General features: G+C 40.4%; 3 protein-coding genes across 4 annotated transcripts in view; 2 read left to right on the forward strand and 1 right to left on the reverse strand.

Annotated features, from left to right (window-relative positions):
- LOC147305816 (regulator of telomere elongation helicase 1-like) overlaps positions 1-4178 on the forward strand; it is a 43819-nt gene extending 39641 nt beyond the window's left edge. Inside the window, exons 28-33 of one of the 2 annotated variants that reach the window (XM_086276077.1) lie at positions 137-347; positions 1401-1538; positions 3034-3222; positions 3315-3443; positions 3838-3911; positions 4010-4178. In XM_086276077.1, coding sequence (XP_086132203.1) covers positions 137-347; positions 1401-1538; positions 3034-3222; positions 3315-3443; positions 3838-3908 — 738 coding nt within the window. In that variant the 3' untranslated portion in view covers positions 3909-3911; positions 4010-4178. Of the gene's footprint in view, positions 1-136; positions 348-1400; positions 1539-3033; positions 3223-3314; positions 3444-3837 lie in introns of both variants that reach the window. The other variant, XM_086276076.1, reaches the window with a different exon arrangement.
- A 1162-nt stretch (positions 4179-5340) lies between these two features.
- Positions 5341-13490, forward strand: icmt (isoprenylcysteine carboxyl methyltransferase). The gene is made up of 5 exons (XM_086276078.1): positions 5341-5589; positions 7129-7217; positions 7371-7540; positions 8197-8414; positions 11263-13490. Exons 1-5 carry the CDS (start codon positions 5371-5373, stop codon positions 11440-11442), a joined length of 876 nt encoding a protein of 291 aa, XP_086132204.1. The 5' UTR covers positions 5341-5370; the 3' UTR covers positions 11443-13490.
- A 3958-nt stretch (positions 13491-17448) lies between these two features.
- On the reverse strand, positions 17449-20469 carry LOC147305818 (troponin C, slow skeletal and cardiac muscles-like). Its single transcript, XM_086276079.1, has 6 exons — positions 20331-20469; positions 19633-19663; positions 18638-18784; positions 18395-18509; positions 18040-18176; positions 17449-17649 (listed from the first exon to the last, which is right to left on the reverse strand). Exons 1-6 carry the CDS (start codon positions 20352-20354, stop codon positions 17618-17620), a joined length of 486 nt encoding a protein of 161 aa, XP_086132205.1. The 5' UTR covers positions 20355-20469; the 3' UTR covers positions 17449-17617.
- Positions 20470-21014: the final 545 nt, after the last annotated feature.

A 21014-nucleotide genomic window follows, 5' to 3' on the forward strand; every position in this document is an offset into this window, starting at 1 on the left:
CTGTTGGTCCAGATGACATACCTGTAGACGTACAGAGATGTGTAACAGAGGGCAGTGAACTTTGAACCAGATTGTTTAACATCATTTTGAATTTACACTGCTGCTGAGATTATCTTTTCCTCCATGGTTATTGAAGAAGCCGAGTGTCTCTGAGGATTTGTCTGAAGAAGGAAAGGCGAGCAGGGCTAAGAAATTCCTGGCGGACATGAAGAAGTCCCTGAGTCAGGTCAGCTTTGACCGCATCATACGGGCTCTGCAGACCTACAAAAAGACCGACAACCTGGATCACCTGCTGACTGAGACAGCAATTTTAAGTGAAGACACTAATACTCAGAGTCTCCTCCATGGTAAATCTTCTGCTCTAATAAACACAAAGCGACCTGAACATTCAGACTCGTATCTGAGCCTCAGTGTTGCATGTGGTAGCACTGCATGTTGTGTACTGATACTAGAAGGTACGGCAATACACTGCTATTAAAACGATAAACACCACACATAGTTAACACTGAAGAATGACAGTACGCTGCCACCTATAAAGTATACCTGCTTTGCAGACGTCTGAACTCTACAGAACACGTTTTCTTAATTTATGATTAGACATTTTACGCTCTTTGTAAAATGAGTCTAACTAGTGCAACTATTTACAAATCCGTTAAAGTCTTTGCACTCTTTTCAATAAAGTGTTTTAAATTATTTTAATATGTATAATTAGTATGTTTTAAAACGTACACAGCACGATAGTTTGAATATGTGCAGAATGTATTGACAAGCAGGGTTTCTATGAAGATCACATTTTCTAAACTGCAACGTTCAGGTTGTTTCATTTGATATACAACAAGTGACTGTGCTTTGTTGCACTCGAGCACAGTGCAAAATTGTAAAAGTTGTGTCTCTGTTCACATGGTAAGGATGAGATAAGCTTTAATTCAAAGGGTTTAAGTATTGCTTTAACTGTTAAGGAATTATAACATGCATTTTCAGAAGCTCAAAGTAGTTAGACAAACCAACATAATTTTAAATAAAGATTGTTTTTAATAACTGGGTGAAAATCTCTTGCAGTCAATGATTGCCTAAATTGCCCATGAACATTGCCATATTTAGATACAGTGCAGATCATAGTCAGTCAGTATGAGTTTTCAGCCTTGTGTCTTACAGAGATTTCTCTACAATAATAGAATCGTTCTTTGTAGTTTGCCCTGTTTTTTCACAGTAGTGTAAGAACACCTCACCCAACGTTACTTTTGAAAAACTGAACATAACTGTCAACATTATTAGTCTTGATATCTACACAGGAATAATATCAATGTCAAAGTCATGATTTCAGTATCAGGGCACCACATTAACAGTGTGTTAATGCAAAACAGGTTGTAGTTGACTGCTGTTGCTGCCTTGTGTCACAGGCTTCTACCAGTTTGTTCGCCCACATCACAAAAAGAGGTTTGATGAAAATTGCCAGGAGCTGACAGGGAAGGGCTGTGGATACAAACCTGATCACACTCTGTCCAAGGATGAGAAGAAGACTGTAATGCTGCAGAACGGTATGAAACACGCTCTTCATTTTGTTCTTGGAAATGTGTGTGAGATACATGATTAGAAAAGAATGTCAAGGAAGAATTTTGGAAGAATAACACAATATTCCATTTTAAACATGAAAGACGAATTCCAGGCCATACTCGGTACAGATGTTCCTGTACACTATGCCGGCCACTTGGTTATGGCGTTCCATGTATGCCCTGTCTGCTAGCATCTTACACCCTGCTGTTATGTGCTGGATTGTCTCAGGGGCATCGTTACACAGCCTGCACCTGGGGTCTTGCCTGGTGTGATAGACCCCAGCCTTAATGGATCTTGTACTCAGAGCTTGTTCCTGTGCTGCCATGATTAGTGCCTCTGTGCTGTATTTCAGTTCAGCTTTGTCCAGCTACTGGTAGGATTTCTGGATGTCAGCCACCTCCTCTATCTGCTGGTGGTACATACCGTGGAGTGTTCTGGCTTTTGTTTGTCTCATCCTGGACTGTGGTGCTGACACTCACAGTCCCCGGCCTCTTTCCTTAGCTTAGCGTACCACCTCAGGGTGCTGGACTTGGGGTGAAACTGTCCATGCATAGTCAGGAGCTTCCTGGTCTTGATGTCTGATGTCAGTGGCTTCTATCTCCTCCTTTGGCCAGCTTATTATCCCAGCAAGTTACCTGATCAGGTGTTGATAGCCCGGATCTTGTTCTTACTGTTCAGCTGACTCCTCAGGACTTACCTGACCCTCTGCAGGTACTTGGTGGTTGCAGCTTTCCTAGCAGCTTCTTCATGGTTCCCATTTTCCTGTGGGATCCCCAGGTACCTGTAGCTGTCCTCTGTGTCTGCAATGTTGTTCAGTTCTGACTACCTTAACTCTCTTTGTTACCATCCGACTACACTTCTCCAGTCCGAACGACATTCCGATGTCATTGCTGTATATCCTGGTGGTGTGGATCAGTGAATCGATGTCTCGTTCATTCTTGGCATACAGCTTGATGTCATCCATGTACAGGATGTGGCTGACAACTGCTCCGTTCTGTAGTCTGTATCCGTAGCCAATGATCTCACGAGGGGGTTCAGGCCTATGCAGACCAGCAGCAGGGACAGAGCATCTCCTTGGTAGAGGAGATCAACAAGTCACCTTGGTTGATGGTGACTTGTGCTATGGGCTTGAAGTTGGCCTCTAGTGTTGTACGCCACATTCCCATTGAGTTTCTGATGAAGGCTCTTAGGGTCCTGTTGGTCTTGTACAGTTCTCGGCATTCCAGGATCCAGGTGTGGGGCATTGAGTCATAGGCCTTCTTGTAATCAATCCAGGCCGTGCACAGGTTGGTGAGCCTGGTCTTGCAGTCTCAGCTGACTGCTCGGTCTACCTGTAGCTGATGTTTTCACCTATTCTCTGCATATTATGCTGCATTTTTGTCAAACAGTAATGATGTTTACTTAATACATACCCATACAAAAAACTTGTGTCATGTAATGTGTGTCAGTGATGGTTAAGCATAAAACTATGTTGATCAGGTTCTACATCAAAGAATGAAGTCCACACTACCTTTCTGACTGATGTGAAAAAAGCTCTTGGGGCAGAGAGATCGACACAGCTCTTTCAGGCTATTCACACCTACAAAAACACAGACAACTATGAAAAACTGGTGACCACAGCAGTGAACTTATTCACTGAGAGAGATGAGAACTTTGGCCTTCTTGTCAGTAAGTGTTCTTCCAGATCATGAGATGTTCTCTGCCATCTTCCTGTAAATGTTTGTGGTTTGAAACGACTTTCTTGTGTTCCTTTTCTTAAGGATTTGGTATGTTTATTCGTCCTAACCACAAGAAGCAGTACAAAGACATGTTGGATGGCTTGATAGGTCAGCCAGTCTCTGCTCCTGATGTTCCTGTTATGATTGAGGAGCAGCAAGAACAACCTGAAGGTAAATCCCTGTGGTCTAGAAAAGTGTGCTTTACCTTGTGACTAATCATTCTCATTCATTCAGTTTTATTTATATGGTGCCACTTCACAATATACTGTGGGCATATAACTTTACCCACCCCGCAAAACTGAATATTCAGTTCTCGTTTAGTTTTTTATTTTTTGGTTTCTGTCAGCGCCTTAACACATGACAGATACAGATAACTCTTTATTGTTATTGCACAGTCATACATAGAACAACAGTACAACGAAATTGGAAACTTTTTTCCATGTGTCATCCTGTTGTGTGTTTGATGTCATGTTTTTTTAAGTAACGAAAAGGATTTGAAATAATAAAATGAACACGACATCTGACATATAAAACTTTCCTTTTGCATTTTTTCTTTGTTTTCCAGCTTCGCTTTTGTCTCCTTTGAGGTCCCAAAGCAAGATTTCCAGTTATTTCTCAAGCAGCCAAAGAAGATAGAATGCAAGTGAATACTAAATGAATGGTCCAGAATTCCTTATTGAGTTCAGGGTATCATAGTTCAAACTAACGTGAGTTAAATTTCTGTCTGTTGTCTTCAGTGACCATCCCAGGAACAAGTCTGTTCCTCTGCTGAGTGGATCTTCTTTTTTTAACTTGTTCTTGATATTTGATGTTTTGAATGTAACTGTAAAGAAATTAGCTTTTTTCCATGTGATGAAATGTAAATCTGATATGGATAAATAAAATCTTTTTCATTTTGTAAGATAATTGAATTGATGAAATATTCTCATGACCTGAGTTTCATTTGTACGTCCAGCAATGCTCGAAGCAATAAAGTGTAGCTTATTGATTTGTAAACAAGTCATACACCAATGAAAATAATTAGTATTAGCATTACATTTATAGAAAGCGGAGACTGCCCCCAACACACACACACACACACACACACACACACAGTTTCACAAGAATAAATCAGATCAAATCATGCCTAACATACATAACAAATCATTTGTGCTGCCTGTCTGAACTCTACATTCCTAAGTTAAGTAAATATTTCCTATGTTACCAAAAATATTTGTTATTAGCTGAAAATGTCAAGTAATGGAAGAATTTTTTTTCAAATCATTCTATTAGGAAAAGAATCAGGAAAAACACTGTTACAACTCAGTACACTTAAAACTGTATTATTGTAAAAATGCAACATCAAATGGACTATTGTCACTGCTGCATATCTTTGACACGTGGATTGAAGCTGAAATCATTTAAAATATTTTATATTTAAATTCCAGAATCATATTGGATAAAGTGTGTGTGTGTGTGTGTGTGTGTGTGTGTGTGTGTGTCCAAGTATATATTAATTTTAAAAGTCAGCTTAATTACAAGACTTGAGCAGCGTGACATTAACTGTCCATATCTGCAGGTTGGATTAATCATGATTTTAAAGGCTGTAGGTTGCAGTCATCACTTGAACACTGTATAGAAATGTAAGGGCTCAGTGCTGATTCTTATAGTTGCATCTGCTTCAAACTGTAAGAAACATGCGAAACATCACAATACTAAAAACGGTCGGCAGGTAGGAAGCACCAGGTTAAATCTATATTTTTATTTGGAATTCGAAAATCGTTTTTGAAAAGATGTTTTTATTGAGAGTTTAATTCTTTGTTTGGGATTTTTTTTTTTCAATTTGAAATATTCAATTTTGAAATATTGAATTATAAATAGTGCTTTCATTTTTAATTTAATTATTAAATAATAAAATCATTTTTAACAAATGCATGTATTAACGCATATTTTATTGCACAATTCATTATTGAAGCACAAAACTGTTTATTTGATCCGCATGACTCTTCTGGTTTTCTGTACTGGCAGCTGATAAGATACAAAGGCAGTCACATGACGTCACGAGATTGTCATTTAGTTCTCGCGATATCTCATTTTACCACTGTACAGTATTTCCATCATGGCAGGCAGTAAGTTGGTATTAGAGGCTAGAGTAAGTATAAATGGCTTTATCTTAGGGCTTAGCGTGGTTGTAATTCCTCTGATCAGAACCTGGTTTGGACGTCACGACTGGGTCTTTGATTATCTGACCGAGACTCCCGGGAAAATTGCGATTTCTTCTCATATTGCCCTTATTAACGGCCTCTTACTTCTGATATACAAGGGACCTCTGTACAAGGTAGGTGCTGTCATAAGGTTACCAACTTCCTGCTTTTGTGCTGAATCTTATGCTGAAGTCGTATTTTTTGTGACCTCAGTTTGTTTTGGCATCCTGCAGTTAATATAGCAATCAAGTTTTACGCCATTTAATATTAAATGCTAAATCTTGCTGCTAATGTTATCCAACTGAGTCGCCTAGCTAGCCTAGCTAACACTGAGTTAATCTCATTAGCAAAAGAAGAGAGAGGCTGTTGGTATTAGTGTGCTAAACATAGAAGTCTGTTAAGCTTAGGAACTTGCTGATTTTAGACAGTTGAAATGGCTAAACTCTATAACTGGTACTAACAGTTACTTTATGTGCTGTGACAAGAAAGTAATACAGAAGTCCATTCAGAAATCTGCTCATTTAGTCCTGTATTGGTTTGTATCTAATATAATTTACTTATACAGCATTGCTTGAGTTGATGAATGGAGAAAGAGGCAGTGATAAATTACAAAATGAGAGAAAGGAGGACAGTTACAGGATTAGGAAGCGCATAGGATTAGCAAGGAAGATGTGAGGGCTATAAATAGAATGAAAAGTGGAAAGGCGCTTGGTCCACATAACATACCTGTGGAGTTATGGGATTGTCTTGGTCTCTCTGAGAGAGCAGGGCAGCGGACTTTGCAAACACATTGTTTAATGCAATGCCTGAGAAATAGAGGAGGAGGATACTGGTACTGCTTCTCAAGGACAAGGGTGATATGTAGCACAGTAGTAACAACAGAGCGAGAAAACTGTCGAGCCTTACCAAGAAGCTATGGGAAAGAGTTTTTGAACTAAGACTGAGAAGACCCCTACAGATTGTATGTTTGCATTGGAGAAGTATAGATAAGGTACTGTCTTTCTGGATGTAGACAAAGCATATCTTAGGATGCTAGGAGACACATTGTGGTACTGTATGAGTAAAGTCAGGAGTGACATAGAAGTGTGTGAGGTGTGCAGCTGGAATGAGTTCCAGGGGATACATGGTCTGGTACTTGTATACTGTGCACTCAAAGCACTTTTTACTACAAGACTTATTCATCCAATAATACACACATTTATTCAAGCAGTTTTCCTATCAATGAGTGCATTGTCTGTCATTCACTCACGCTCTGCATTGTGGATGCACAGGGGGCAGCTTGCCCATGGATCATTTGACATTCAGACTGGAGGAGCTGTGAAACAAACTATCGATCTGGAGATGACCCCTTCTGAGCCACAGGTGGGGCTGGGATTTGCCTTGAGCCCCATCTTGTTCACAGGTTGAAGATGAAATCAGGCAGGAGTCTCCCTGAACTTTGATATCTGCAGATGACATTGTGATCTGTAGTGAGAGTACAGAGCAGGTGGGATCAAGTTTGGAAAGGTGGAGATATGCTCTGGATAGGAGAAGAATTAAAGTCGGTAGAAGCAAGACAGAATACATGTTTGTGAATGCGGAGCAGACGGGTGTAATAGTGAAGGACGAGTTTTAAATACCTGGACAGTGAAAAAGTGAGTGCAGAGTGTGTTAACAGCATGTCCTCGTTCTAGGTTGCTGTGAGGGCCTGCTTTTTGGGAGTGACCTTTGGCTGTGGTTTAATTATAACCTTCTCTGAAACCACTTGGACACATTTTGGCTGGTATGTACATTTGTTATGTTGTGTAAAACTATATATATGTCACACTTTCTTGGTTAAATTCTACATAGATTTTCATACGTTGACATCAGGATGTGTTTTTTCCTAATATAGGCCGGCTACAGTTGAACGTGAAGTAATCCTGTCTTTCTGCAGGTACATGTGTTCCCTGTCGTTCTTCCATTACTCCGAGTATCTGGTAACGGCCATCATCAACCCTCGCAGCCTGTCGTTGGACTCATTCCTGCTCAACCACAGTGTGGAGTACACGCTGGCTGCTGTCTCATCATGGGTGGAGTTCATTGTGGAGAAGCTGACCGTTCCAGGTTGGTGTGTCATCTGTGTAATGACCTGCACTCAGTCCACTCAGAACTGTTGAGAAGGGAGGTTGCCTGATCCAGTATATTAGCTCATGCTGAAATAACAATGATCTCAGATTACATCCAGACTGTGGAGCGTGTGCATGGGCTAATGGATTCATGGCTGACTCACATCCTATGTGCAGAGCTTCTGGCCGTGTCGTAGTACCCAGTATGATGCTGGCTGCTGCCAGAGATGTATCACTTTCCTTGCTGTCACATGGGTATGACAATCAACAGTTCCAAAGAGTGGTTGGAGATTCGTGTTTCAAAATAGGAAGTAAACATGTTTGTTAAGTTTAAGTAACATTATAGTTTAGCTGGGAACCTGTGGCGACATGCAAAATGCATGAACAGCTATTCGTGTAACCATCAACATCAAAGAAATATAATAATCTGTTTTTTTAATAGATAACAGAGAAGGAAGGAGAAAGAGGCCAGCCATCATCCTTTCATGGGAACATACTGACACCTAATGTGCTCACACCTCTGTTGAATAAAGGAAGTGATGTACCCTGGTTTCCTGTTGGCCTGCAGACCAGCAGCTGGTCAGATCCTGATCTGCGCTCTCAGGCTTTTTATGTGCTCACCAGTATTTCATCGGTCTTTCTTATCTCTTATAGAACTGAAGCAACTCAGCTGGTTGAGCGTCTTGGGTCTCTTCATGGTTCTGTGTGGTGAAGGATTACGGAAGGCGGCCATGTTGACAGCCGGTTCCAACTTCAATCACATTGTCCAGAATGAGAAGGCCCAAAGCCATGTGCTGGTCACCAGTGGGGTCTACGCCTATTTCAGACACCCCTCCTATGTGGGCTGGTTCTACTGGAGCATAGGAACACAGGTGAGCTGCAGCAGCAATCATTAGTGTTTAACTTCAGCTCATTTTTCCACCTGGTGTGGTTTGTTTGTGCAGGTGTGAACACAGTAATCGCGCTCACGTGCAGACCAAAGCAGCCTCAGCGAGACTGTTTGGTTCTGTGTGGTTCCAAACAAACTCCAGAGTGACTCTGGATCACAGTTTATGATGTGAACGTGCTCACACACTAATTCGAACCATCTACCAGGTGTATGGTAGAAGTTTGATCTCACAGGAAACATCCTGTAGCCACGTATGCTTCGTATTCTCAGTGCAGGAAGGCGCTATAAGCTCTGCATGGGCTAGCAGCTAGCTGTGAAATGACTAAAGAAGTCTTCAGGCTCTGAACGTTTCTCCCACTGTAAACACTACGATCAGATGAACACAATCAACTTTCTGGGGATAAAGAAGTCTTTTCACTTTCTTTCCAAGCTCTTTAGAAAACCTTTGGGATGAATTAGAGGAGAGACTGAATCAGGCTCATCCAACATCAGCCTCACAAATGCACTACTAGGTGATTTTTAAAAGATTCCCATACACACACTCCTAAACTTTGTAGAAAGCTTTCCCAGACAATTTGAAGCTGTTATGCTGCAGGGTGTGCCGACATCCTAAATCCTTAAACCTTGTAGTTTAAGAATGGGATGTCAGTTAAGTTCATGTGTGTGTGACGGCAGATGAGCAATACACTTTCAGATCTGGAAGCTACATCCATCTTTTATAATGTCTGTTAAGCCCACGCAGCCCCCAACAGCAGCAGTGATGACGATGCTGGCACAGTCTAACATGGAGTCTGTTTACAAACTGTAAAGAGCGAAGAGGCGGAGGTTTATGTCATCCAAAACAGCAGCGCTGTTCCTGTGGTCACCATTAAAACCTTTACTGGGAAAAAAGCGAGTGTGAGTCCTTCATTGTGGCGATCGTGGCTCAAGAGTTGGGAGTTCGCCTTGTAATCGGAAGGTTGCCGGTTCGAGCCCCGGCTCGGACAGTCTCGGTCGTTGTGTCCTTGGGCAAGACACTTCACCCGTTGCCTACTGGTGGTGGTCAGAGGGCCCGGTGGCGCCAGTGTCCGGCAGCCTCACCTCTGTCAGTGCGCCCCAGGGTGGCTGTGGCTACAATGTAGCTTGCCATCACCAGTGTGTGAATGGGTGGATGACTGGATATGTAAAGTGCTTTGGGGTCCTTAGGGACTAGTAGAGCGCTATATAAATACAGGCCATTTACCATTTACCATTCATCAAAGCAGCTGATCAACAAACTCCAACATGAAGAAAAGCAACTCAGCAGCTGTTTGTTTTATACAGAGAAAAACCTGCAGATGAACTGTGAACTTAGTCCGATAGCATGTTTAAATGATACTGCTGAATGATGACGGCAGCCATCCTATTTTACATGGAAGAGAGCAGGGGTGAGCCTAAAGGGGGGCATGGGGGGCACTAGACCATATTAATTTCAATGCTATCGTAACACGTTTCAGATTGAAAGTAAAATAATATAAAAATTTGTGTTTGGTACGTCGCATTAATATTTTTGTACATGGACCAGTAGAAGATGGAGCCGCTGACCTGAGGGTTGTTAGGTAGATGTTGGTAAACTTTAAAACATTGCAATTTCTAAAATGGAAACCAGTAAGCAGTTCATTTAAAAGCCTGTGTTTTTTTTCTCTTTTGAATATCAATTATTGCTCGTTAATAGAGCTCGCTGAGTGATGTAATGAGATCTCTGTCTCCACCTTTCATGGATCTTCTTAAAAATAAAGAATGTAATTCTTGAAAAATGTAAATAAGCCCTTTTGAGCTATAAATAAGTCAAGTGGGCTTTATATCGTTTTCAAGTGCTGTTTATGTGCAGCGGATCTTCAGCAGGAGTTTGTTCATCAGTGAATTGAATCAGAATTTGTAATGAACATATTAGAAACCCTGAGATGATCTAAATGTGTATCTCAAACGATTTAGATGCAGTTTTCTATGCATCTAACAGCTCTGTCGTATCTAAGAGTAATGAGCAGCACTACAATAATAAAGGTAAAAGAAAATATTGATACTGTGTATTTTTACAATTAGGATCATTTTATCTTCTTGTTTGTTAAACACAAGGAACACAGTTTGATCAGAGTATAGCATCAAGTCAGTTAAACATGTGGGATATGTTAGGTAACGAGATTATTCAGTTTCAGCTGCTTTGGAGTTAAAAAAATGAACAAAACAGGAAGTTTTCCAGGTGGAGGCTATTTTATTTAATTTGTCACTGCTAGCAGTATGAAGCAATGCCTGTGCCCTGCAGGTACCACCTGTAGTCCAGCTGCTCTGTGATGATACTGTGTGTGCCATTGCCAGAAGCGTTGCTGTGTGGCACCGATGGGCCGCTACTGTAGAAGAGCTGGACAGGGCCATAGAAGGTTCTTACACCATGAGCAGGACCAGTATCTGTTCTTTGTAGGAGGGACGCAGCGAACAATTAATAACAAATACATTTGTCAAGTTTTAACGCTGAGATCCAAACTTAAAACAAAACAAGCAAAAACATTACAGAAGACGTAACGTTTGATGTGATCGGGCACACAGAACAGGATATGAAGGGTTACTGCTCGGCTGCTTTAATGCAGCTGTCAGTGTTTGAAATCCATCATTTGTGGTTTGTATGTTTTGGAACACTTTGTGTAGAATTATGAAAGATTTCTTAAAGTACTAACTATGAACTACATGTCCCACTCCTGCTGGTACACAGACCTCAGTCACTGGTTATTTGGTTTACTATTGGAGGGGTTTTCTAAATCAGTTTAATGAATTGTTTGTTGTTGCTGACATCTGTTGTCTTTTTCTGGCTGCTGCAGGTGATGCTGTGTAACCCACTGTGTATCCTGGCTTACACAATAGCCAGCTGGCGGTTCTTCCGGGAGCGGATAGAGGAGGAGGAGCTCTCCCTTATCCATTTTTTCGCCGAGGACTATGTTGAGTACAAGAAAAGGGTTCCCACCGGGCTGCCCTTCATCTCAGGCATCCGTGTCAACTAGACTGAGGAGGTGGATGCTGGACGCAATAGACTTAAAGCTCTAAAGCGAGTCAGACCTGATGGGTGGGTGTGTGTCTGGGCACGGCCCTCCCGAGGTAAAACCCTGCAGCTGACTGAGAATCCGTAGCTCACAGGCAGAAACCATGATAGCTGCGACAGTGTCAGGCTGCTGGACTGCTGTTTTTATATCAACCTCCAACATTCAGTTTAAGGCCAGACAAGCTGCACTCTTCTACATGTGTCCCATTTCATTTATTTCTCATGTGTCATTTGTACACTTGTAGCACGCTTTGTGTTCTCACTGATTACCTGTGTTGTTGGAGAGTGATGTGATCATTCTCTCAGGGGTTAGTAGCAAATGTTTGGACAGGAAATCAACCGGGTTCAAAATCATTAGTGTACAAATTCTTGTAGTACTTCTCCATTAAAGCAAACTATTTTTGATATGAGACAGACCCACACGGAGACTCATTATATTCAAGTCCTGATGTCTAAGTCTGTGTTTATCATCACCATGTTTCCAGTGGCAGATGTGCAGAATAAATGTCTGTTTATCCTCTGAATCTGGATTTAAATGAACAAGTCAGATTGGTTGGGAATGTTTACATTTTCTTTCTAAACATGTCCAATTCCACATCGTCCCTGCTAATCCCAGTTTGTCCAATCACACGTCTTCATGTGAAACCTGCAGTCAGGCGTTGCTGTTAGGTGTAGTGTCAGCATATAAATAAAAAGACTTTTTGTAGCGTCATCTGTAGTGTGATGTAACAAAAAAAGTCTTTTCTATGTGAAAAGACCAAAATTACAAAGAGTGAAATTCAGTAGCACAGGTTGGCTCAGTGCGCATCCTCAAAACATGTGATCTGGTTTAAAAGGAGTTGGACAATAAAACATTTCATGATTTATGGAGACAAATAGTCCCAATTCTCACTTTGTACCTCAGCTTTTCTCCTTTTTTTGAGCTGTGAGCAGAGAGGAAGATGAGCAGAGGTGTTTAATAAGATCAAGGCCTCACTTTGAAGTGACATTTGTTCAATTTTAAATGTTCATGAGAACTTTTATATTTACTCTTAGTTCCATTTACAACATGACAGTGTGACAAGAGCATATGAATACCATACAGTTTTGTTTAGTTCCACTCTTACAGAGCATTTCGTCGTCGTATATGACTGACTGCAAACGTAGACCTTCATATGTATATCGTCCCTGTTTGCGCCTCCTGTAAACCTGTGATGTGACTCAGAGGCAGGAAAGGCGAGAGAAGTGACAAGGTAGAACAGAGTGGAGTCACAGGAAGTGCTCACAGAGAGCAGTTTATCACAATAGGACAAACATTTTTGCAAAAGGGGAAATATAAGAGCTCAACAGGTTGATACAGGTTGAGTGATGAATATGTGAAAGGTTGGTTTTTATCAAGTTAAATATACAAAAGTGTTTAACAGAATTTTATGCATGGACTGATGAAATAAATGAAGCTATACAGGAATCAGCCCCAACATTAAATCTACTTACAGCTTAAAAAACATTGAGTATTACTAAAACATGTGATGCATGGAGGCTCAAACAATTCTCACACAAATGTCTCAGAACCAGAGACCAAGTGACATCACCAGAGGTCCTCGGCCACAGCTGTTTACAGCTCAGGTGGACCAACACAGCACTGGGCACATGGCTTTAATGTTGTGGCTGACAAAAACTTGATTAAGGATCGTTTCTAAGCACCTGAGTAAAAGAAGGACGTGTGCATACAGCATTAAACAAGTGTTTAGTGCTGTATGCTCGCATTATAAAGTACCTGAGGCTGTTAAAGTAACGTGAGCATGATCTGTATTCAACAGGAAGTGCTAGCAGCGCTCCAGTGCTAGAGCTCCTTTTGTATTTTAGGAACTGATTTTTCTTTTTGTCTCTCCTGTCAGCTTGTGACGCTCAAACTGTTATCCAAATCAACCAAATGACTTTATACTGTCAGCTGTAGCCGACGGTATAAAGCGCCTTTAGGGAACAGTTGTTGTTAATTGGAGCTACATAAATAAATCTGAGCTGAATGACTGAGTTATATTTGGTGTTTTTGTTTTGAGGAGAGATTGGATTACCCTTATCTGACTGTGTGTTTAAGGCTTTAGTATCAGATTTCTACTCATGTAGTAAAGCATCATTTGCTCTCTGACAGCAGGGTGGGAGTTTCTACAAATGAAATGAGATTTAAAGACAGGGTGTCCTGTTTTCTGTTAGCAGTGAAAACATCAGTGACGCCCTCATGAAAGGGAAATGTTTTGAGGGGAATGTACTCGTGAGCCGTGAGCAAGTTTAATAGTGTAATTCTGCTGGATAGAACTGACATCTGTATGCAGATGACTCTGCTACGACAGAGAGAAAAGCTAAATGGGAGGAATGATGGTACTTTGATGAACCGAGGTGCAAAAGGTGGAAACTGCAGAAAGTGTGTGCGCACAATAAGTTAGCATTTTTTGTTTGTTGTTGTTGTTTTCCCACATTCTACATTCCATGAATCACACGAGCTGCTTTTCTTTTTCTCTGTTGGATTTTAATGTGAAATATTTTACTTTAGGTGTGAGATGACAGTAATATTACAGTACTGTGTACAAATGGTATATTGAAATGGGTAAATAAGGTCCAACCATCTGGTTCAAACAACCAAAACACCACAGTCATTATTAAACAGACCTTCTGCCCATAGATGCTATGTGACCATCAGAAACTGGGAACATGGCAACACTAAGAGCGTAGGCCTTGTACCTGTTTCTGTGTTTAGCATGGCAGTGATCTGACTTCACCTGGCAGGCAGATGTTTTGGCATTTCACCCTCACTCAACATGGTGTTTGATTAGCTTCACTGTTTAACTGGTAACTTATTTGTATGTGTGTTAACGGAGACATCCATCAGGGTAGTCAGCATGAAGACCCCCGCAGTGAGACAGCACCCTGACCCGAAGCTTTACCTGCTTCTTATATATAATAAACCAAACACTACGTTTCCAGGTGTCCGGTGGTGCTTGAATACGATTAATTTGTTAATGTTTTAATACCTCATGGTAGGAGTGGTTACCATAACAGCACACGTGCAGCACATCTGGAGAGTATTAACTCAAGTTTAATTGTTCCACGTTTTGTCATGTTACAGTCTTATTCCAAAATGGATTAAATTCATTTTTCACCTTAAAGTTCGACACACAATGGCCCATAATGTAAAAATGAGAACAGATCATGAATGAATCAGATGTTTCTACAACTTCATTGGAGTCCGCCTGCGGTGGAAAATGCACACACTCAGTAGTTGAGTGTGCATGTCAGAGCACAAACTCAAAGTCAAAGAAATTGTGTCGAGGCACAGATTTGGGGGAATGTACAGAAAGATTTCTTCAGCATTGAAGTGAGCACTTTGAACTCCAAAATCACTTAATGGAAGAAGTATGAACCATGCTGCCAAGAGCTGGTCGCCCCAATACGCTGAGCGATCGGTGTAGAAGGGCCTTAGAGAGGAAAATGACCTGGTTCTTAGTAACAAAGTAACACTGTGAGGAACCTTGGAGTCATTTTTGACCAGGACATGTCCTTCAATGCACATATTAAACAAATATGTAAGACTGCTTTCTTCCATTTGTGCAACATCTCTAAAATTAGAAATATCCTGTCTCAGAGTGACGCTGAAAAACTAGTTCATGCATTTATTACTTCCAGGCTGGACTACTGTAATTCATTATTATCAGGAAGTCCTAAAAACTCCCTGAAAACCTTCAGTTAATCCAAAATGCTGCAGCATATTTCACCTGCACTGACGTCTCTTCATTAGCTCCCTGTTGAATCCAGAATCAAATTTCTCATCTCATACAAGGTCTTGAAAAATCAGGCTCATCATAAAGACGTTGTAGGCTGTTAATTTACTTGTTCCTAGAGTATTTAAAAGTAGAATGGAGGCACAGCCTTCAGTTTTCAGGCCCCTCTTCTGTGGAACCAGCTCCCAGTTTGGATTTGGAAAACAAGATTCCCCCTCTACCTTTTGGATTAGGCTTCACATTTTATTTTGCCAGTTTAAAAAAGATTCTATCCCCAGGTCAAATACATAAATAAGAAATACACTATACATATAAGTTAATATATAAATAAATATACTTGTTCTGTTTTTAATTGCTGGTTAAAAACTGAGTTGCATCAAGTAGTGACTAACATTATTAATGTCATCCAAAAAAACGTTGATTCTGTTCATCTGGACGTAGCGTTTCAGGGAGAGAAATGTGTCGTCACTCATCCAGGTGACTTCTTCAGTCTCAGCTGACTGCAGGTTTCCAACCTTATAAACAGAAGCTCTCTCTTATCACCCGTAGTAATCCCATATGTGTCAGGAGTGTCAGAACAGTTGAGACGCATTTTTTCTAAACACTGCAGGCTCTGTGAAACTCTGTGGCTTTTAAACCCCAAAACACGCTGCGCCAAAAATTGGTCCACCCCAAGGATCCCCCAACACAAACAGAGTAACAGAGTGTACGCTGTTGGAGGATTGCCAGGATTTATACATCGGGGAAACCAGACTGAGGGCAGTCAAGGAGACCATTTACGTGAAAAGGGAAAGACCATCTCTGAATGGTCTAAGGGTACATCTGTCACCATCTTACAATGCTGTGATTGCAGTCATTCCCCAACTCTCTGTGAATGGTACTCATGGACATTGATCAGTGCAGGAAACCTGCAGTCAGCTGAGACTGAAGAAGTCATCTGGATGAGTGACGAAATGTTTCTCCCGCTGAAAATGTCCAGATGAACAGAATCAACCTTTTGGGATTTCTTTACCTGGATGATTAAGCATCGAGACATTTTCACTTAGGTGTAGAATAAAGTGCTTGTATGAAAGGGTCTGAATGGGTGAATGAGGCATGTTGTATAAAGTGTGTTGAGTGCTCCAACAGTTTAAAACAGCCATATAAGAACCACGACATGTACTGCTTAAAGAAGTCCAGTCACGTCCTTTTTTCAAGCTCTTAAGAAAGGATCAGGTCATTGAGCAGTATTTATACTGTAGCACTAAAACTGATGATAAGGTTACCTTTGAGCTTTAGGTGGATGCTGTCTGTAGAAAAGCTTCCCAGCACATCTAATTTTAGGTTACTGTTTTATTAAATCTGCTCTTCCACTCTCTTTTTTGTCTGCTGGTGCAGGCACAACGATACTTCAAGATACAGTGACAGAGTCCAGCACAATCGCAGGTGTGGCCCTGAATGAGCTTCCACACCTGTAGAAGGTTATGGCAGCTCCTCCACACTCCTTATTAGAGGAGTTTGAGTTGATTCCATCTGGTTGTAGAAACAGTATCCCAGCATACAGGACTGCAACTCCCCAACCATTCGTCTTTTAAATAACTCACCATGTTCTCAATGGTCATATTGCTTTGTTGTGTATTTATTGCACATTATTGCATTTTGCTTGATGTTTGTGTGATTTCTACTGACTGCACAACAAATTTGCATTTGGGGATAATAAAAACCTCCCTGATCCTCCAGAGTCAACTTATCCTTCTGTCCTCCACTCGTTGTCTCTGTCTCTGTGTCTTGCCAAGTGCGTGGTGTATATGGACGTGGACATTTGAATGGCCACAGTCATAATATATATGGACATACAGTAATAAGTTGAGAGATGTGATAAAGTGCGAGGCTTCTTCCCGCTAACCATCAGAGCATTCCACCGGAGTGTTGAATTCCATGTTTTGTTTCTTGTGGCTTGTCTTTGCTGTCATCTCCTTTGTGCATAGCCTCATGTACCAAGGAGGGAAGCGAGTGGAAAACTTGGAATTACCTGCCAAGTTTCTTTCTGTGGAGCCTTGGAAAAGCCACTCGAACTTTTATTCCTGCCTCGTGTCCTGCGCTGGAGTCCAGTGTCCCATTGAAACTATAACACGACTGTGCAGCTCAGTTAAGCACCATAGAAATAATACTAATTCACTTTCAGTTAAGCTAATTTACACAAAATTTTATGACAGACAAAACAAACATCTAAGTATTTTTATTCAGAAAAAATATTTTATTCAATGAAATCTCCTGGAAAAGCTGTTAAGGCCTTGAAGGTACAGTATTAGAAAAACCGGTGAAGATATCTTCAAGAAGGCCTTCGATGATGTTGCCAACGCATGTAGAAGATAGAAGATGTGAAGCCTCCGGCAGAATCCTTTATTCAACACCTTTCATGAACTCCAGGAACTCTATCAGAGACAACGAACAGGTCAGTACATCAGTCACATCAGCAAAGCTATTCATTACTAACGATCCATGACTGGGTACAATGGAGGAAACAATGTTATTTTGAACTTTTCTACACAACACTGTTTGATTTAAAATCTATGGGTTTTAAAATCAAAGTCCATAAATATCATTTTCACAGTTACTCCTTTGGATTTTGTTTAGTTGCCTTTTGAACTCAGTTTCTGATTTTTGTTACTTTATGCACTTTGTCAGCCACAATAAAGAGCTCAGTGACTCTGTAATCATTCTCCGTGAAATGGTTTGTGAACGTGATGAGAATGTTCTCCTTATGTTGTCAGGAGTCAGCTGTTTTGTGCACATTTTAATTACAAATAAACTGCTTCCCATACCATCATAATCAATTTTGCCATCATTGTTTTTGTCTCCATCCTTCATCAACTCTTCGATGTCATCTTCAGTGATGGCCTCTCCAGTGGACTCCAGCATGGACTTCAGCTCTTCTAAGTCTATGTATCCATCTCCATTCCTTCACATAAAAATACACTCATCAATCCTACGTGGAATACTCGCTGAGCTCTTTTGGCATTAAGATTTTTACTGCATGTGTACTTCACATACGCAATAATATTCAAAACATCCCTCAATCTCCTACTGGCAGTTAGCAATGATTTGTGTGGTATCAGGCTGGTGGTATTTTCTTTGTATTCTGGCTGTGTGTGAACAAAAAATGCAAAAGAGACCTACTTATCAAACATGCGAAAAAGTTCAGCCAACTCCTCCTCAGATTTTCCTTTGCTCTCCTCCTTCATGCAGCGGACCATCATAACCAGGAACTCATCAAAATCTACCGTCCCACTTCCTGTGAAAATACAGCAAATAAATAAATCAGGACTATAATGTCTTTTTCACCTTTTAATTTTTTTAAATATGCAAACCATGTCGTGAAATAAACATGTTCCTGATGGAAACATACTAATACTGACATACCATCTTCATCCACCTCGTCAATCATCTCCTGTAACTCTTCAGGAGTGGGATTCTGTCCCAGCATTCTCATCACCTTTCCTAACTCCTTGGTACTGATGCAGCCGTCCTCTGCATCCTGAATGAAGATATCAAACGCAGCTTTGAACTCTGAAAAAACAAATCATTTTTGTTACTGAGATTGTTGTTAACGTTGCACACAACAACAAACAGCCGATGCAGACCAGACTGATGCTGAAAATATAACATCTGTGAGGACGAAACTAACTTTGAACTGTTTCTATCGGGGGCTTGTTTACATCATCTAATATTACAGGAATTCACTGATTATCCTTTGTTATGATAAAAGCTGTCATTTAAACACAAAGATCCAAATCCTATAATCTTATAATTTATCCACAATGGAAAACAGAAAACAAAAGAAAATATTTACACTGGAAAAATACTGTTATTTATTCTGGCACCATTTATGGGAAAGAAATAGGCTTTCCTGTGGTGTGAGGTTTATTGTCAAACAATGAAATAATCCAACAACCACAAATTTATCAATTTACTTTTATTTATTTTTTGTTTTCTGTTTAACCATCTTTGATTTGTCTAAAATATTTATTTATGCTTGCTTGAAAACGTAGCTTCACATATCAGATACTTCACAATCTCAGGCCTTTTTCCACACATGGAAATCTGAGGCAATGATCAGGAATCCCTCAAAAAGTATTTAAAATAAAAGCCTGAAATGGTTCATTGGTTTCTCCTGTCATGAAAAATAATCAGGATCTGTAATTGAAACAAAATGAACACAAAAAATAATGAAAACAAAACATATTCATATTATTAATATAAAGTGCTTTGAGGTGACTGTTGTTGTGATTTGGCGCTGTAGAAATGACACTGAATTATAATTCTATAACTTCTTTCTCAAAGGTGGGATGAATAAAGCATTTTTCATTTCATCTAATAAAGAGAAAGACAGCAATGAAAAGAAGTCGTTTCCTCACCATTTTTTTGCTCCTCTGTTAAGTTCTCGACCTGGAGGAAAACATCACATTTTAATTGACATGAAATTCATCTGACTTGTGTTTTTCATTTGGTGATTGTTTGTGGCACTCCGCAGCAGCAGAGGTTCACGTCTGCAGCTTCACTCCTGCTCTCAGTATGGACTGCAATGTGACACTAATTTCTTCACTTGCTATTCTTGTTTATGGGAGTTGAGTTGACGGAGTCAGCAGCTGTCACTTCTCTTCTTCCCTTCAACTGTCCAGCTGTTCTTTGTTCTCTTGTCAGGCACCATTTATTTATACATATAAAAGTGACATTTTCAAACCATTTTCAGACCAGCGTCTTGACTCCAACATGAGTTTGGTGACCTCGGGCAAATATTCAAATGAATCCCTTTTTCTTTTCTATGAACTTTCTCCTAAAATTCTTCATTGCACTGCATTGTGAAGTTGGTCAAATATATCACACTGGTACACAAGGCTGACTGAACTCAGATTTCACTGTAAAGCTCCAGTAACGCAAAGCTTACAATAATAACATAACTTCACATTTTCAGGAGGACACTGACAGTTGTTAAAAAACAACTATACAGTCTGTCTTATAATATAATTATGTAATTGTCCAATAAATATGTATATCATAGAAAACATGTTATAGAAGGAAATATAACAGCATACTCGGCAATATCAGTACTCACCGCTGCTTTGTATACATCATCCATGGCTGCTTATCTGATCCTGCAGTTGAAACAAGAGCACACTCAGACACAGCACGAGGACTGGCAGTTATAACTCCCTCTACCTTTATTGTGAGAGGACTGTGAAACTAAAAAAAGGCTCTTGACCTATCTCACAAAATTCAAGGAGGATGGTGGGAGGGGTGACAGAGGGATTAAAAGAGAGAAGTCTATAAATAGGAAACAACAGAAGGCAGCAAAGAACAGTGAAACACTGTCAGTAGCCCCTCAGCTCTCCACTGCAGCACATTTGAATCATATCACTGCAGGCTTCAGCTTTTTCTTTTGGTCTTTGAAGGTTACTCCCAGTAAACACCAGGACTGCTGTAGTTCCCAGTGACCTACACTTACAGGACTGTAATGGACCGTAATATCTTAAGAGCTTCGCTGATTTTAGAAAAGACATGGTGTCATTGAACCGCTGAGTGCTGGAGGGAGCTTTAGTCGACTTCCAGTGAAGAAGAAGATAACGTCCTGCCATTAAGAAAGTAAACGTTAAAATATTTATTGGTTAGAGGTCAAGTGGGACATGGCAACATGGGGGAAAGGTTTAATGATCACTGAAAATGTCCTTTTTTCATGTCCCATGAAATCGAAATAATTCTGCCAAAAGTGAGTAAGTGATGAGCCAGAGAGTCAGTGAGA

The sequence above is a fragment of the Aulonocara sp. 'chitande type north' Nkhata Bay genome, linkage group LG20 (genome assembly GCF_057382095.1).
Source record: "Aulonocara sp. 'chitande type north' Nkhata Bay isolate Kocher_YH1m ecotype deep benthic linkage group LG20, A_spYH_male_GT1.1, whole genome shotgun sequence".
NCBI lineage: Eukaryota > Metazoa > Chordata > Actinopteri > Cichliformes > Cichlidae > Aulonocara > Aulonocara sp. 'chitande type north' Nkhata Bay.